Raw genomic sequence first — 18,390 nt, forward strand, 5'->3', positions numbered from 1 at the left:
GCAGGTGAACGGCCTCTCCCCGGTGTGAACTCGCTGATGTGCCTTCAGATGAGATGACTGAATGAAGCCCTTCCCACAGTCTGAGCAGGTGAACGGCCTCTCCCCAGTGTGAACTCGCTGATGTACCTTCAGTTCAAATGACTCTACGAATCCCTTCCCACACACTGAGCAGGTGAATGGCCTCTCCCCAGTGTGAACTGACTGGTGTCTCAGTACAGCAGATGACTTTGTGAAACCCTCTCCACAGACTGAGCAGGTGTACGGCCTCACCCCAGTGTGAATTCGCCGATGTACCTTCAGTTGAGATGACTGAGTAAATCCCTTCCCACAGTCTGAGCAGGTGAACGGCCTCTCCCCAGAGTGAACTCTCTGATGTACCTTCAGTTGATATGACTCAGTGAATCCCTTCCCACAGTCTGAGCAGGTGAACGGCCTCTCCCCAGTGTGAACTCGCCGATGTACCATCAGTTGAGATGACTGAGTGAATTCCTTCCCACAGTCTGAGCAGGTGAACGGCCTCTCCCCAGTGTGAACTCGCTGATGTACCTTCAGATTAAATGAGCAAGTGAATCCCTTCCCACAGACTGAGCAGGTGAATGGCCTCTTTCCAGTGTGAACTCTCTGATGTACCTTCAGGTTACACGACTGAGTGAATCCCTTCCCACAGTCTGAGCAGGTGAATGGCCACTCCCCGGTGTGAACTGACTGGTGTCTCAGTAACTGAGATGACACAGTGAATCCCTTCCCACAGTCTGAGCAGGTGAACGGCCGCTCCCCGGTGTGAACTCGCTGGTGAGCCATTAGGTCAGATAACCGAGTGAATCCTTCCCCACAAATTCAGCAGATGACCAGCCTCTGTTCGAAGTGAACTGACCGGTGTGTCCACAGGTGGGAAGACCGACTGAATCCCTTCTCACACACAGAACAGGTGAATGGCCTTGTCCCAGTGTGAACTTGCTGATGTACCTTCAGTTGAGATGACCGACTGAATCCATTCCCACTGTCTGAGCAGATGAATGGGTTCTCCCCTTTGTTGACGTACAGCTGGGATTTTCTTTTATCTACTGTCAGTTTAAAGTGCCACAGTTTTAAAGCCATGAAAACATTTTCTGCCCAGATGAATGGTTGGTCTGCACAGCTGTTAAAAGGAATTAAATGAACATTAGTATTATTTAATGTTCTTGTCACAGAGTCATAGAAAAGTACAACACACAAACAGGCCCTTTGGCCCATCTAGTTTGTGTTGAACTATTTAAACTATCTACCCCTGTACCCCTACCATCCAGGTACCTATACAAACTTGTTACACGTTGAAATTGAGCTCGCATGCACCAGTTGGACTGTCTGCTCATTCCACACCTGGATGACCGTCTGTGTGAAAAATTTTCCTCTCATGTTCCCCTTCATGTTTCACCTTTCACCCTTAACCCATGGCCTCTGGTTGTAGTCCCACCCCATCTCAGTGGAAAAAGCCAGCTTGCATTTACCCCATCTATAACCCTCATAATTTTGGCACACCTCCATCAAATCTCCCCTTGAGCTTCTACATTCCAAGGAATAAAGCCCTGACCTGTTCAATCTTTCCTTATAACCCAAGTCCTCCAGGCCTGGCAACATCCTTGTGAATTTTCTCTGAACTCTTTCAACCTCTTTTACATCTTTCCTGTAGGTAGGTGATAAAACTGCACACAACACTCCAAATTAGGCCTCACCAATGTCTTGTGCAGTGTGAACATAACATCCATCTCCTGTACTCAGTACTTTGGTTCATGAAGGCCAATATGCCAAAATCTTTCTTTCCGTCCCTATTTAACTGTGTCACCACTTTCAGTGAGTTATGGACATGTATTCCCAGATCCCTTTCTTCTACAGCAATCCTCAGTGCCTGACCATTCACTGTGTAAGACCCAGGTCCCACCAAAATGCAACACCTCGCACTTGTCTCCATTAAATTCCATTTTGCATTTCTCCAGCTGGTCCAGATCACACTGCAAGACATTATATTCTTCCTCACTGTCCACTACACCCCCAATCTCAGTGTCATCCAGAAATCTGCTGATCCAGTTAACCACACTATCATCCAGATTACTGATCTAGATGACAAACAACAACAGATCCAGCACCGATCCCTGTGGCAAACCACTAGTCACAGGCCTCCGGTCAGAGAGGCAACCATCGGCTTCTCCCAAAACCAGTGTCTCATGCAATTTACTATCTTATCTTGAATGCTGAGTGACCGAACCTTCTTGACCCACTTCCCATATGAGACTTTGTCAAGTGCCTTGCTAAAGTCCATGTAGACAACATCCACTGCCTTGCCTTCATCCACTTTCCTGATAACTTCCTCGAGAGACTCTATTAGATTGGTTAGACATGACCTACCATGCACAAAGCCATGCTGCCTATCCTTAATCTATCTATCCAAATACTTATATATCTGGTTCCTGCACGTAAGTTCCAATGACTTTCCCACTACTGATGTCAACCTCACTGATGTACAACTTCCTAGTTTATTTTTAGAGCCTTTCTTGAACAGCGGAACAACATTGGCTGTCCTCCAATCCTCCAGTACCACACCAGTCACTAAGGATTATTTAAATATCTGTGCTTGGGTCCTGACAATTTCTGCACTTGTTTTCCGCAGAGTCCCATGGAACAACTTGTCAGGCCCTGGGGATTTATCCACGCTAATTTGCCTTAAGACAGCAAGCACCTCCACCTCTGTAATCTGTACAGGGTCCATGAAGTTGATGCCATTTTGCCTCACTTCTATAGACTCTGTGTCCATCTCCTGAGTAAATGTGGATGCAAAAAATAATATTTAAAATCTCCCCCATATATTTTGTCTCCTCATACAGATTACCATTCTGATCGTCCAGAGTGGGCATGTTTCTGTACTGAACTGGCCAAACGTGATTGGGAGGGGAAGCTGGTAAGAATGATGATGGAGCAGCGATGGCTGGAGTTTCTGGGAGCAATTCGGGAGCTGAGTGATCGATACATCCCAAAGAAGTGGAAGCATTGGAAAGGCAGGAGGACACAACCGTGGATGAAATGAGAAGCCAAAGCCAACATAAAAAGCAAAGAGAGGGCAAACAAAAGAGCAAAATCTATTGGGAAGCTTTTAGAAAGCAACAGAAGATGACTAAAAAAGATGTCAGATGAGTTCAGGGTGTGGAATTATGATATTGTAGTCACTAATGAGTCTTTGTAGCACCCAACAGTCTGAGGCATTTGAAGGAACAAAATATCCAGGGCCTCAATATCTCTTGAAAACCAAGGTTCCCTGCACCAGTTACCTTTCAACTTTTATTTTGACAGGCACATACAAACTCTACACCCTCAGAATTTCACTTCTGAAGACCTCCCACTTACCAAGTACTCCTTTGCCAGAAAACAGCCTGTCCACACTTGTCAGATCCATTCTGATACCATCAGAATTGACCTTTCTCCAATTTAGAATCTCGACCCATGGTTCAGTCCTTTCTTTTTCCATGTTAACTTGGAATCTCATGGCAATATGATCACTAGATGCAAAGTGTTCCCATACACTAATATTCTGTCACTAGCCCTGGATTATTTTCTAATAGCTTATTGCACATTTCTATGCTGGGAATTCTATGTGCTGATTAATGGCACATCTGACAAACTCTACCCCATCTAGTCCTTTTACATCTGGGAGTCACGTCAATCTATGGAAATTTAAAATCATTCAGTATATCAAGCATTGGCATAGTCTGCGATCTCTCTTGCTAATTTGTTCCTCCAAATTCCTCAGATTGTTGGGTGCAAACAAGTCCCAGTCATGGCAACAAGATCACAATTCCATGCCCTGAGGTCTGAACAGCATTTGCCTGGTGTCAAGAAAACAACCTCTCCCTCATTGTCACAAAAACAAAGGAGCTGATTGTGGACGACAGGAGGAATGGAGACAGGCTAACCCCTATTTACACCAATGGATCTGGGGTTGAGAGGGTGAACAGCTTTAAGCTCCTCGACATAAACATCACCGAGGATCTCATGTGGTCTGTACATACCAGCTGTGTGGTGAAAAAGGCACAGCAGTGCCTCCCTCACGTCAGACGGTTGAAGAAGTTTGAAATGGGGCCCCAAATCCTAAGAACTTTCTACAGAGTCACAGTTGAGAGCATCCTGACTGGCTGCATCACTGCCTGGTAAGAGAACTGTACTTCTCTTAATCGCAGACTTTGCAGAGAGTGGTGCGTACGGACCAGCACATATGTAGTTGCGAACTGCCCATGATTCAGGACATTTACAGGGACAGGTGTGTAAAAGGGGCCCAGAGGATCATTGGGGACCCTACTCACCCGAACCACAAACTGCTCCAAGCTGCTACCATCCGGGAGACGGTACTGCAGCATAAAAGCCAGAACCAACAGGATTCTTCCATCAGGCCATCACACTGCTTAATTCATGCTGATACAACTGTATTTCTATGTTATATTGACTGTCCTGTTCTATTATAAATTACTATAAATTGCACATTGCACATTTAGATGGAGATGCAACACAGATTTTTACTCCTCATGCATGTGAAGGATGTAAGTAAGAAAGTCAATTCAATTCACCCTCTCTATTACCTGGCATTCTGGCTCCCATCCCCTCTACAATTTTAGTTTAACACCACCCCCCCACCCACCATACCAGCACAAGCAAGCCTTAACACTAGGATATCAGTCCCCTTCTAGTTCTGTTGCCGTAACTAGCAAATCCCCTATCACCCCTTTGACTTTCCTCTGCCACGTAATCTCCTCCCCCCAACAGTTTCTAAAGTGGTAGAATACATAGAACATAAAAAAAACATAGAAAACCTACAGCACAAAACAGGCTCTTCGGCCCACAAAGCTGTGCCAAACATGTCCCTACCTTAGAGCTACCGAGGCTTACCCAGAGCCCTTTACTTTTCTAAGCTCCATGTACCCATCCAGGAGTCTCTTAAAATACGTTATTGTTTCTGCCTCCTCCACTGCCGCCGGCAGCCCATTCCACGCACTCACCACTCTCTGCATGAATAACTTATCCCCGACATCTCCTCTGTATTTACTTCCAAGCACCTTAAACCTATGCCCTCTCGTGCTAGCCATTTCAGCCCTGGGAAAAAGCCTCAGACTATCCACAGAATCAATGCCTTTCATTATCTCATACACCTCTATCAGGTCACCTCTCATCCTCCGTCACTACAAGGAAAAAAGGCCGAGTTCACTCAACATATTCTCATAAGTCACGCTCGCCTGTCGAGGCAAAGTCCTTATAAATCTCCTCTGCACCCTATCTATGGCCTACCTGTTGTTGTGGGGGATGGCCACAACAGTATTCTGCGATGGCTATTTAACCTCATTCCCCTTCCTGACTCTCACCCAGTTTCCTGCGTCCTGCACTTTGGGTGTAACTCACCTCTCTTTATCCCACCCCCTCCGACTCCCGGATGATACGGAATTCATCCATTTCCAGCCCCAACTCCTTAAAGTGGAGACACAACATGTGCACACTGAATTTTATATATAGAGGTACTCATTTTAACAGCTAGCAAATCACTGTCAGTAATAATTTTGATCTGCAATCTCACACAACGTATGTAACAGGTCTGTAGCAGGTAATGAAGGATTTTCTCACTGGAGCAATTGCACACTGTCCATATCTGATTTGCTTGCTAAATAATGCTATAAAAAGTCAGATTTCAAGCAATGGCTCCACTTCTTCCCACTTGCAAATTCTCCAGTAACTCTTGCATCACCACAATACACACAGGTAACACCAGTTTCTGTATTGTACATAAATATTTCCCCTGAACCCTCCCCCAGGTGACTGACGGTGGTGAACTCAGTGATGGCAATGCCAATGAATATGAAGGGAAGGGCAGTAGTCTGTCTCATTGGAGTCTGGCACATTTGTGATGTGAAAGCTACTTGTTGCCCAGGGCAAAGGTGTTTGATATCATTATGTACCCAGAGAGAGTGGGACAAAACATGTTCTCATGGGTAGAAAGTCCAGAACAAGAGGGGGTGGAACAAGCAACAGACACAAAATGCTGGAGGAACTCAGCAGGCCAGGCAGCATCTATGGAAAAGAGTACTAATGCTGAGTTCCTCCGGCAATTTGTGTGTGTTGCTCGGATTTCCAGCATCTGCAGATTTTCTCTTGTTTGTGACTGGAGGCAGAACAAAGGTGATTTTCACAACAGCTGATGTAAAAGATTTTGTTCCCTTTCTCCGAGTTCCCGATCCTTGCATTTAGACAGCTGGAGCTCAGCTCTGTCTGAGAGACCCATCGGTTCCCATTCCCTCATCAGCCGGAAGCTCCCCGGGGCCCGTGTACGGATGGTGGGGCTGAGAGAGAGGGAAGAGAGCAGGACTGTCCCGGGATTGCGGGTCACGGAGTCCGGAGTCACAGCAACTACCCGAAGTCGGTGTTGAAAACGCCGCCCGGTGAGACCCCCAACCCGGAGATCCCTTCTCACCTCAACCGATCATCCGGGGCCTTTTGTGCCCCGCGCGCTGGTGAGCTCGAGCTTGGTCGGTTTAACGGCTGGGCTACTAATCACGTGACCAGCTCCCCCGACCACTGTCAGCCGAGGAGTCAGGCGCTGCGCTATTCCCATTGGTACGAAGTGATGTCAATCACTGCTTCCAACCAATAGCGGAGGCGGACCAGCCGAGAGGGCGTTACCCCCGCTGACTCCGTCTCCCGAACTTTCCGTTACGGCGGGACAACCGTCAAAGTAAATGTCCGCTTTCTGATTTATTTCCATTTCCCTCCGAGGGAAGTTGGGGCGTTTGTGAAGCGTCTCCTGCGGCCGGAGTCTGATGTGTCGCTGAGAGGTAGGAGGAGACCGCTCGGCCCGTCGGTTTGATGCCGGTTCCCCGGGGAGGGAGAGGATGAAGACGGTGAGAGAGGGGGCGGACAGGATGTTTGTCCCGGTGGGGACAGGAGGGGCTCATCTGTGGAAATGTCTGAGCCCACGGTGGTGGCGATTCACCACATTGGGGGGCAAACACCGGCAGACTGTTGCCCTGCAAGCGGGGCCAATGGTCCGGGCAAAGTGACAATTATTTGTGTTTTGTTGAGACTGTACCGGGAATATGGTGTAAAATCCCGCTCCCCACACTAACACGGGTCACACAGACCAAAGAACAAACTGCCGGAGGAACTCAGTGGGTCGGGCAGCATCTGTGGAGGGAAATGGACCGTCAACATTTCGGGCCGAGACCCTCCCTCTGGACTGAGAGTGGACGGGAAATAGTCCGAGAAAAGAGGTGAGGGGTGGGGATGGGGCAAGAGCTGGGGAGTGAGAGGTGGATCCAGGTGAGGGGGAGGTGGGAAGGTGGAAATAGTGACGGGGGTGGGAGGTGAGTGGTTGGGGCAACACGGGGCTGCAGAAGATGGAAATTAATTCCATAGAGGATTAACAAAGAGGTTAGAGAGTATTTGTTATGGAGAGTGCAATGAAGATTCACCAGACTGATCCCTGGAGTGGTGGGGTCATCATATGAAGAAAGATCAAATGCGATAACCCTTTCATTTAGAGAATCGAGGACTGAGAGGTGAACACACTGAAATGCACAACATCATTACCGGCTGAACCAGGGATCCCAGTCTCTGAAAAAGGGGATGGACTGTCCGGGACTGAGATGAGGGGAAATGTCTCCACTCCGAGGGTGGTGAATGTCTGTAAATCCCCACCACAGAGGCCGGTGAAGACTCAGTGATCGTCCTCACATAAAACAGAGGCCGGCAGATGTGTGGAGACCGAAGGGATCGAGGAAATGAGGATCGGGCAGAAACATGTGGCTGAGATGGGAGAGCAGCTGTCATCTTATTGATGGTTAGAGGGGCTGAATGGCCACCTCCTGCTGATTCTCACTTGATGTTTCAGTGGTCCTGTCCTGTGAGGCTGGAGGAATGTGAATAGAAATTAGTGTTTATAAACATAGAACTGATTTAAATGAAACCTGCACATTTCCGGTTTGGGTCTAGATTGTGTGTTGGACCGGAATGGGAATCGAGCCTGTGACTCTGTGACCTGGGGCTGGAGGGTAAGGGACAGGGAAGATCCGGAGGAAAAAGTAAAAATAGATCTGGTGTAAATATGGAATAATGTGGGAAATGCAGCAGTTGGGTCTGGCAGCGTGTGAGGGGTGAGGAGCAGAGTCACCGGTTCAGATGGGAGACCCTCCACCAGTCATGTGATCCCATTTCCTGTTCACGTTTTTCCACAGATCTGCAGCATCTGCGGGTCACTGCTCTACATGTACGTGTAGCTTCATCTTTCACCCGTTCAGACAAGGCAGTGAGATCCAGATCTGTCACGTCCTCTCATTGTGGGTGGACAATATGTGATTCTGCAATATTTTCAGCATGTTTCCATATAACCACATAACAATTACAGCAGGGAAACAGGCCATCTTGGCCCTTCTAGTCCGTGCCGAATGCTTTCTCTCACCTCGTCCCAGGCCTTTGCCCATAACCACTGGGCTGAGGCCTGGGACCAGGCCTCATTCCACTGTTTTTACCTGCTGAAGTGCAGCCAATGTTTCTGGATGTCTGACCCATTTATGTGAGAATTTAGCCTTTTGTATTTATCTGAGCTTTTCATAAGTATAGTTATAGTTTAGTCCCGCTCTCCACACTAACACGGGTCCCCATCCCCTCACTTTCCTTCCCTCCCCATCCCATCTCTCCCGCTCCCTTCCTGTGGTTTCACTCCTCCTCACCCCGTCTTTGTCTTCTCCATGTCGGCCACCAGTTTGTGATGGGAACTTTCTCCCCTTTTCGTCCCCTATTGAGTCAGTGACTTCACCACAGTCACCGTCTCATCAGTCCACTCCTCGTCCCGTCACTCCTCTTCCTCCCAAACCCCTCACCCCTCCTCCCCAAAACCCACATGTGTATGTGTATGTTTGAATATCTGAGATATATGCATTAGTTTATTCAATGACAATACTATAAGAAATAAAACACAAGAGGATATAAAACACAAATTAAAACACTGTTATTACAATCATTAAGACACTCGATCCCGGGATTGTATCCACGGGCACCGCATGTTCCTTCGCCATAGATTCTGTGAGCGACAGAGGCCATTGTAAGTCAGTGTCTCACTCCATCCCTGGCGGCCACATTAACCAAGGATTCGCCCATTTTAAATCAGCGCGTCCCTCCCTCTCTTGTGCTCACCTACCAAAGCCGTCACTCCCTCCCCAGCAGACATTTCCAGTGAAACGTCGGCCATTTGAAGTCACCGTGTCCTTCACTCCTTCTCTGCCGCTCACTTTAACCAAGGCGTCGCTCCCTCTTTGATCCCGTTTCAACCCGGCCGAACGGGGTCTCCTTCACTCACCACATCTCCCCCTTTTTCTCAACAACGTTAACGATGGTGACAGCCGTTTTCAATCGGGGTCTCACCCCCTCCCTTCCCGGCGCTCACTTTAAACAAGGTATCACTGACCCTGAACTGCCCATCAGACAGTTTAAGCGAAGCAGCGGCCATTTTATGTCAGATCGTCACTCTCTCCCAGTAGATCATTTTACACCGACCCGTTACCCCCTCCCTCTTCTCAATGTGTCACTGTCTCCATTTCGGCCATTTCACCCGGTGCGTCTCTCCCTCCCTGTTGGCCATTTGAATTCTCTCCATCACTCTCTCCCTATCGGCCATTGTAACAAATGTATCAGGGACTATTTCAGTTCGGGCCGCCACTGCCTCTGACTTGTCAGTGTGTTACTCCCCTCCTGGCGTCCTTTTTCTCTCAGAGCATCCCTCCCTCCCTGGAGACCATTTTCAATGTGCGGGTCACTCCCTCCCTGGAGACAATGTTATGTCGGCGCGTCACTCTCTCCCTGGTGATAATTTTATATTCTGGCTTTAATCCAGAATCCTATTTTTAATCAGCACATAACTCCCTCCCCGGGGATAATTTTCAATCAGAGTGTCATCCCCACCCTGTCGGTCATTTTAACTCTGCCTGTCACTCCCACTCTCTGGTCAGTGTCTCACTCCCTCCCCGCCGGCCGTGAGAAACAAGGTGACCATCTTCCGGAAGGCGAACCAAAGTTCCTGAAGTCCGATCAGTTCCACCGTCTCTGCCTGAAGTCAGAACCTCGTTAGTGTTAGAAAGTCATCAAAATCCACACGAACCTCGACTTTCCTTGTAACTAATAAACTATCAGCGTTCTCGTCAAATTCCCTAAACGCAGCCCTGAGTTCTGTCAAACACGGAATTCGGGTGCCCCCGCCAATTTCCAAGTACACAGTCCCGTTGGAAACGAACTGGAAGGGGTCCCATTGGGAGGCAGATGGTGGTGGTGAAAGGGAAGGGTTGGGTCCCTTTGGGAGTGGACGGGAAGGGGTGAGGTCCATTGGGATTTCGGACGTTGGGAGTGAATGGGAAGCAGTTCAGACGGTGGGGGTAAATGGGAAGGGGTGGGGCCCACTGGAAGTTTGGACGATGCAAGCAAATGGGTAGGGGTGCGTCCCGCTACGAATACGGATGGGTGGAGTGAATGGGAAGGGGTGGGGTCCATTGGGAGTGCGGACGATGGGAATGAATGGGAAAGAGTGACATTTGATTGGGATCATGGTCTGTGTGAGTGGACAGGAAGGTCGAAGTCCCGTTACGAGTGCAGACCGTGGAAGAGGACAGGAAGGAGTGGAGTCCCGTTTTGCAAAATTATCCTCAACTTCGATTTCATTCTGGGCTACTTCTCGACTCTAGAAGTCAAATGTGATTGTTAACTGCTATGGTTATGATTCCCATCTCTACTCCCCTGCCTGTTTTTGCCTCTCCCACCCTCTCCTGGTCTATGCACATTGCATCCTTCCCCGTCTCTGTGACCACTTCTACATATATTCATCTTGTGTGTGTGTGTGTGTGTGTGTGTGTGTGTGTGTATGTATGTATGTATGTATCTGTCTGTCTGTGGTTCCCTGTGCTACAGTTCCAAGGGGAATACAATGAGTCTCCTCTGTAATCTGTTTTAACTCGAGAACTCAGTTGATATATCTACCGCGGAAGCTTGAGATGGGACAGTGCGGAGGGAGTTTCACACTGTGTCTGACCCCGGGAGTGTCTGATGGGATGGTGTGGAGGGAGATCCACTCTGTGTCTGACCCCGAGAGTGTCTGATGGGATGGTGTAGAGGGAGATTCACTCTGTGTCTGACCCCGGGAGTGAGTGATGGGACGGTGCGGAGGGAGATTCACTCTGTGTCTGACCCCGGGAGTGTGTGATGGGACGGTGTAGAGGGAGATTCACTCTGTGTCTGACCCCGGGAGTTTGTGATGGGACGGTGTGGAGGAAGCTTCACTCCATGTTTAATGCCGGTATTTCATCCCCCATCCCTCTCATACTCAGGACCTCAGTGGACTCACGTCTGATATTAACCCTTTGTGGTATGGAATCACGTCGATTTTAACTGTCTGCGAGGGGCAGGAGTGGGTCAGTTAGCCAGGAAGGGGTTGGGTGGAGATGAGATCCTGGGCACCCAGACTCTGCCAGTCCGACCTCCCTCAGCCTGGAGCTGAGACGCTACTGTGTCAGTGTGAGGAGCTCCGACCCACTGTTGCAGTGCACAGGGTGCAGAGGGCAGCAGAAACCTCAAATAAAACTCAAGTCCGACACCAAGACAGGAAGTTACAGTGATTTATTGATTTCATCATGACAAATGTAAATTAAACAGTGTGTGAGCTGCTGACGTGTGGGAATAAATAAGCTGCTCCCGACTCACTCACAGTCACACACAATTAACTGACCGGCGACAACGGGTGACAGGTTGAATAATCAGTCCCGTTTCTCACCGTCACTCTGCATCGGGGAACCGATGATTGTAAAATCACACTTCAGGGCCGTGTCCGGGATCGCTGCCGAGGTATTTGTCTATTTCATTATAATTCAGGTGCTTTGCCGTTCGGCGTGGGCAATCGTGTCTCTGCATCCCTGACCCTCCGAATTGTCGTTGTTGCCTCCCCTGTTTCTATCCGTGATGTTAATCCAGATATAGTTTTCATTCTGTCTGCCTCTGCTTCTTCTTCCTTCTAGCTTTCCGGTTGTAACTAAATGTTGTAATGTCTCTCTTCGCATGATGTGTTCAAAGAATTTTGATTACTGTTTTCTGATTTATTTAAAGTAATGTACATTTTGTTTTCGTTCTCTGTGGAACACCTTCGTTGGTTATTCTGTCCGTATATGATATGCATAGCATTCTTCAGAGGTATTTGTCTGTTGAACATCTTTATATCGGCCAGACTGCCGAATGCACCGTCCTCAGCAATGTGAGCAAAAGGATTCTCTCCTGGGATAATCTCACACCGGGACACTGGTGTCCCACACTTAGCCCCCGGCCCCAGGCTCCTCCTGTCTGTGTAATTCCCCGGGGTCTCACATTGAGGGGGTCTTAATCCCCGACATGCGGCTGAAGTTGCACCGCTGGACAACAGGCGGAAATACGTCACTGTGGGACCGATGTCACAGAGTGCGAGACTGAACCCAGTTCCGTCAGAGAATTAAACCTGGTGCACGGCCATTAAAGGTAAGGGCTGGAGTTAAAGGGGAGGGCGGGGAATCGGCCAAGATGTCCCCACGGGCGGCGATGTTCACACATTCAGATGTTCACACGATCACTGACAGCTCAGGTCTGGGTTCCTGCAGAGATCTCAGTTCCTTCTTCCCGGTCTTGCTGAAATCATTGTAACGCAGACTGTAACAGATGGAAGGATAAAGATGAAATAAACAGATTACACAACAGTGTCAGTAACAGGGGACTGGGGTTAATGTTTCAACGGCACTCACAGACAAATATCACCGGAAAACCCGCGGATCCGCTGACATTTTATCACATTAAACGTGAACACAAACACTCACTGTATGTTCTTCAGACTCGGGAGGGTCAGTATGAGGCGGCGGAGAGCGAGGACAGATCTGTCTGTGAGCGAATTTGATCTCAGGTTCAGCTCCGTCAGTGATCGGTTTCTTCTGAGAGCGGAGACGAGATCCTCGGCTCCAAAATCTGTGAGACGGACACGTTTCAGCCTGGAGATGAGAGAGAGTGAGGGTGAAGGACACAGAGAGACAGGAGACGGTACTAATCCCCGGTGTTTATCAGTAACACAATTACTGATCACATTAATGCTCAATGTCAGACACCCAGTGACTGTAAACACAATCTCCCACAGTCTGCTACTTACCACAGTTTCTGTATTTTACACTCCGGGTTCCTTAGAGCCGCAGACACCAGTTTCACTCCTGAATCTCCCAGGACATTCCCCGCAAGCCTAAATGCAAACAGACAAATTGATGCACAAAATGATTCAAACCGTGGGTCTGAGGGAATTCCTCTCACTCGGATATTTCAGGAAACATTAAACCCTTCAGTAAATCACTGATCGGAGTTCCCATCACTGTCAATGTCCGTCACTGCCCAGCTCCAGGGTATTCACCGAATGTCAGTAATTTAGTCTGTCGGTGTGACCCTGTAAACTCCACATATTCTGTCTCATTCCCCGATGGTTAGAAAAGTGTTACTGATGTGAGAGGGTCACGAGGGGCAGGGATGAAGGTCGGTGTAAACTCCACATATTTTGTCTCATACCTAAATGGTAAGAAAAGTGAAGGGGCAGAGTTGAAGGGTGGAAGAAAGTCCCATAATGAGGAAGATTTGTGACTAAGGAAATGTCGATGGGAGATGAAAAGCGATAGGAAGACAGAATCTGCAGGAGGCAGGGGAATGGGAATGAGAGGTCCCACCGATGGGAAAAGATGATTCCACAAGATGAGTGAATGCAGGAATAGATTGTACGGGAGGAGTGGCTCTGAACTGAGGCCCACAATTGGGAGAGGAGATGTGCCCATGGGGTCTGGGTATCTGGTAGTGAGTAAAGTCACACAGGTGGACGGATGGTGATAGTCACACACGGGGAAGGGCAGGGGAGGACAATCTCACAATGGTATTTCTTTCCTTCTCATTGGACAGTCTGCTGATGGTCTCTTGTCCCTCACCGGGAAGGGGGTGCGAATCTCTGACCCACCTGCTGCGTCAGTGTCGGTCTGGGTGTCAGTAACAGTGAGAAGGAATATTGTCAATGGACGTGTCACAGGCAGCGAGAAACACGGCCATTCCTGTGATTTACCACCATTAAACCAATGGCCGTTGTTCACTGATCTGATGAAGTGTCCAACATCCCTTCACAAGGAACCACAGAACCCTCCCGACCTTGGGGCATTTGTCACAATCTGATTTACTGGAGTTTTAACCAAATTCCTTTACATCGAAACAACACAATGGAACAGTTTCACAGTTCAGAGTGAGAGATAAATCAAGTTACCTCAACTCCTGGCACTTGTGCAGTCCGGGTCCCAGCCGCTGGATTCCTTCACACTGGATGTTGCAGTACTCCAGGTCGAGACCTTTTATTGTATCACAGAGTCCGATGACATGAGACAGGACCACTGAGTCAATTGGGGTCAGCGTCATTCCACTGAATGAAAGTGTTTTCACAGATCCCAGTGCGGCCTGAGCCAGTCCACGATTGTGAGACTCAAACAGGTAGTGCAATGTGTTCAGGCGGCTCCTTTTACCAGCTTTGCTCCTTGTGTTTCCACTCTGGCGTTTAACCTCCTCCTTCACCCAGTCAATCACCAGGCAGGTTATTTGATGAGGAAATGGGCCCAGAAACTCCTCCAGGCCCCGAGCTGTCATTGGGGAGGAGAGACCAGCAACAAAACGGAGAAATACCTCAAATCGCCCATCTGCCATGCTGTGGGCTTCAGTGAGGAATTTCAGGATATTCCCGGGATGTGGATTCAGGAATTGTGCGACTGCAGCTACAAACTCTTGGATGGTGAGGTGTGGGAATGTGTACACCACGCTCCGGGCAGAATCCTCTCTCTCCAAAAGCTCCATCAGGAACCCGGACAGGAAGTGGGAAGGCTGAAGATCGTATTTGATCAAATCTCCATCTGTAAACACAATCTTCCTCTCGGACACTCCTCTGAAGGCCATCTGACCAACCCTGAGTAACACATCACGGGGGTTCTCAATCTCACGGCCGTGGTTTTTCAGGATGTTGTAAATATAGTAGGAGTACAGTTGGGTGATGGTCTTGGGAACTCGCTGCGGGTCCCTGACTCTTTGTGTGAAGAAGGGGCCCAGTGCAAGAGTGAGGATCCAGCAGTAGGAGGGGTTGTAGCTCATGGTGTACAGGATCTCGTTCTCCTTCACGTGTTTGAAAACAGCTGCTGCCACTGTCTGATCTTCAAAATGCCTGATGAAATATTGCTTCCGTTCCTCACCAACAAATCCCAGGATTTCAGCCCAGATACCTATTTTTGCCTTTTCCAATAAATGTAACGCAGTGGGACGGGTGGTCACCAGCACTGAACACCCTGGGAGCAGCTTGCCCTGGATTAAACTGTACACAATGTCAGACACTTCACACCACCACTCGGGATCTGGGCACTGGTGCTTGGGTTCTGTATCTCTCCGACTGTCAGCAAAATCGATTCTGTGTTTGAATTCATCCAAACCATCGAATATAAACAGCAATCCCTCTGGGTTCTTCCAGACCTCTCTCAGTAAATTCCCAAAGTAAGGATACTGATCCAGAATCAGTTCCCTCAGGGTTATTCTGCAATTAATGGAGTTTAAATCCCGGAATTTGAAACTAAAGACAAACTGGAATTGTTGGAATATTTTCCCCGTCGCCCAGTCATAAACAATCTTTTGTACCATTGTTGTTTTCCCGATTCCTGGTACTCCGGCTACTGCTGCCGAACTCCCAGATTTGGATTTACTCCGGGAAAAGCTGCTCTGGAACAACTGATCAGTCCGGATTTTTTCCAGCTCTCCACGGAGATGTTTTTCTCTCCACTCCTCGTGATCTCTGCCTCTTGCCAGCAGCTCATGTTCCACCAGTGTCCGATCTCGAACAGTAGAAATGACCGTGAGCTCAGCGTATCGATCAACCAGCTGGAAAACCTTCACCTTCTCCCTCATCAGGATCGTGTTCACTCTCAGTGTTTCAGTTTGTGCCCGCAGAGTCTCCATGTGTTTCTGCTGAACATCTTCCATGGGAACAGAGAACATAGTCAAAATGTTAAATAGCTCAACTGAGGAAGAACTTTATAACTGCATTTCAACATTCAGTATTTGAGATTACATGAATTAATTTCATACTTCCATGGATATTAGAACAAAATAAAATTCTGTTCACAGACATCGGAATTGATGCTGCTGAAAGTCCCAGAAAATGTCCAATCCTCAAATTTTGACACTAATTACTTGTGAAGGTGAATATTCCCTTGATATACTATTCCAATCCTGACTGCCCTCCCGTTACAACAACATTTCACTATATTTAAAACATTGTTTGCATCATTAACAGACGATGTTAATGTTGATCTGGTGTGGGGAGACGGAGAGCAGGACACTGTGCATGTTGGCAAATCTGCACACTGGGGAGTCACAGGTGTTCACAGCTCTTGCATCAAAACACGAGCAGAATATGCGGGAAATACTCAAGTCGGGCAGTATCTGGGTGGGAATCACGGTGAAGTTGTGGATGGAGAACCCATCGGAATGACAAGAAAATAATGGATGATGGAGGATTGGTGGAAGGATGGAATCTCCGTTAATGGAAGAATCCACAAGCGTCTGTCTCAGTGATGTACATCGTGTTTGTGGGAGAGGGCGGTGAAGTCTTGGCAACTGCTACTCATCAGTCTTGCTGGGGCGCTGTCTTATGAGGCCTCCATCTGTCAAAGTCGACCATGGATGTCCTGCCCCTGCAAGCCAGGACACTACGATATGGGGAGGAAGCTTTCGCTGAAGTCGCAAGCTCCCTCTCTCCATGCATCTGATGAACACAAAGGAACGGCAGAGACTGACACAGCTTGGCACCAGGGGTGTCGCAGGAGATGCCAGTCTGCGTTGAACACCATTTAAGATTGCCTTAGGGGCTCCAGGTCAACAATTTTCCCACTGGGTTTACTCCCAAACTCCTCCCCATGAGGGATACAGTTGCGAGGCAGTGGAGTTTCGAGATCAGAGTTTTCCTGCTCCTGGGTGAGCTGCCAGTCACGGCCGACAAGCCCCATATGCCCAAGGCGACCTGTTGTAAGGTACCAGTAACCCGCCTTTGCCCCTCGTCCTGTCGGAAGAAACACTTCCACCAGGCTTAGTGGCTAAACCACACGTGAAGACCAAGAGATGGACTTGGTTCTCAGCGGCTATTTTAGTCTCACGCCACTGGGAGCATTTAATAGGTCGTGGTAGCTCATCCGCACTGCCACCCCCGGGTAAAACAGTCTTAAGCAACCAAGGGGCGGTGCATTATTGAAAACAATAAACCGATAAATTGGTTTATTATTGTCACATGCACCACGGTAAAATGGATAACTTTTCTGCATGCGATCCAAATAGATCATCACATCACATCGGTGCAATGAGGTCACATAAGGGAAAACGGAACAGAATAGTTCAGGGAAACAGTGGTTCAGTTACCGAGAAAATACAATGCAGGCAGACAATAAGGTAGAAGGACAAAGGATCATTGGGAGGTCAGGGTTTTGTTTTTGGAACTATGCTCCTAAACTGCAGAGTTCAACACCTAAAACTACAGTACTGTGCAGAAGTCTGAGGTGTATATTACGACTGAAAACATTTTGTCTTTTATTTTCTAGTTTGCACTTTATCCCGTTGTGATGCGGTTTGAATGGCATCGTCTGGATCAGGGGTGCTTTATAAATAAGTTATTATTATCATTATTTTATTAGCCTAAACTGGTAAAGCTTGAGGTATGGGCTTAGCCAAGCACACTCATATCTGAATTGATAGGAAATTACAGACTATTCTCATAGTGTATATTATTGTGGGTTTTCGAAGATTTACACAAGTATTGCCGCGTGGGCCTAATTGGTTAACACTATTGTGTAAAGCATTTCGGATGATACCAGTTACCAACATTACGATTGGGATAATGAAAACCCTGTTCGTGTTCCATAGTCTTTCATTTTCCCTTTTTAATTCAGCATATTTCTGGTGTTTTTTACTAATTCATTTCTGTAAGTTATGTGTGTTTGCAATGGCTATATATATATTTAAAAAGTTGTTTTTGCTTGTTTATCCTGTAAAATTATATCCGAACGGCTATCCTGGATTATCCTATCTGAAATTATAATCAGTCACAGTATGATATGAAGGACTCTAACTCCAAATGTGGAGCCGGCTTGTACTTATAGTAAGTTATAGTGTTTTTCATCAGTTGTAGTTTAAGCAAGAGTTTTGTGAATGTTGTCCACCACTTTGTAGTGCTTGTGCAAGTAATGAGATTCAGTTAAAAATACTACAGGATCCTGTAAAGTGAGGAAATGTGTCTGG

At 47.8% G+C, this 18,390-nt stretch overlaps 1 protein-coding gene across 2 annotated transcripts in view; it reads right to left on the bottom strand.

Annotated features, from left to right (window-relative positions):
- The window catches only part of LOC140208268 (NACHT, LRR and PYD domains-containing protein 3-like), a 552,847-nt gene that overhangs the window by 492,765 nt on the left and 41,692 nt on the right, over positions 1 to 18,390 (bottom strand). The window contains exons 8-11 of one of the 2 annotated variants that reach the window (XM_072276837.1): positions 14,339 to 16,076; positions 13,202 to 13,288; positions 12,879 to 13,046; positions 11,682 to 12,714 (exon numbers count right to left, since the gene is read on the bottom strand). The exons of the other annotated variant lie outside the window; for it this stretch is intronic. Of the exons in view, the coding sequence (XP_072132938.1) occupies positions 12,627 to 12,714; positions 12,879 to 13,046; positions 13,202 to 13,288; positions 14,339 to 16,076 (2,081 nt within the window). The 3' untranslated portion in view covers positions 11,682 to 12,626. Of the gene's footprint in view, positions 1 to 11,681; positions 12,715 to 12,878; positions 13,047 to 13,201; positions 13,289 to 14,338; positions 16,077 to 18,390 lie in introns of those variants that run through there. 2 annotated transcript variants of the gene reach the window in all.

This window comes from Mobula birostris, chromosome 13 (assembly GCF_030028105.1).
Source record: "Mobula birostris isolate sMobBir1 chromosome 13, sMobBir1.hap1, whole genome shotgun sequence".
NCBI classification, from domain to species: domain Eukaryota; kingdom Metazoa; phylum Chordata; class Chondrichthyes; order Myliobatiformes; family Myliobatidae; genus Mobula; species Mobula birostris.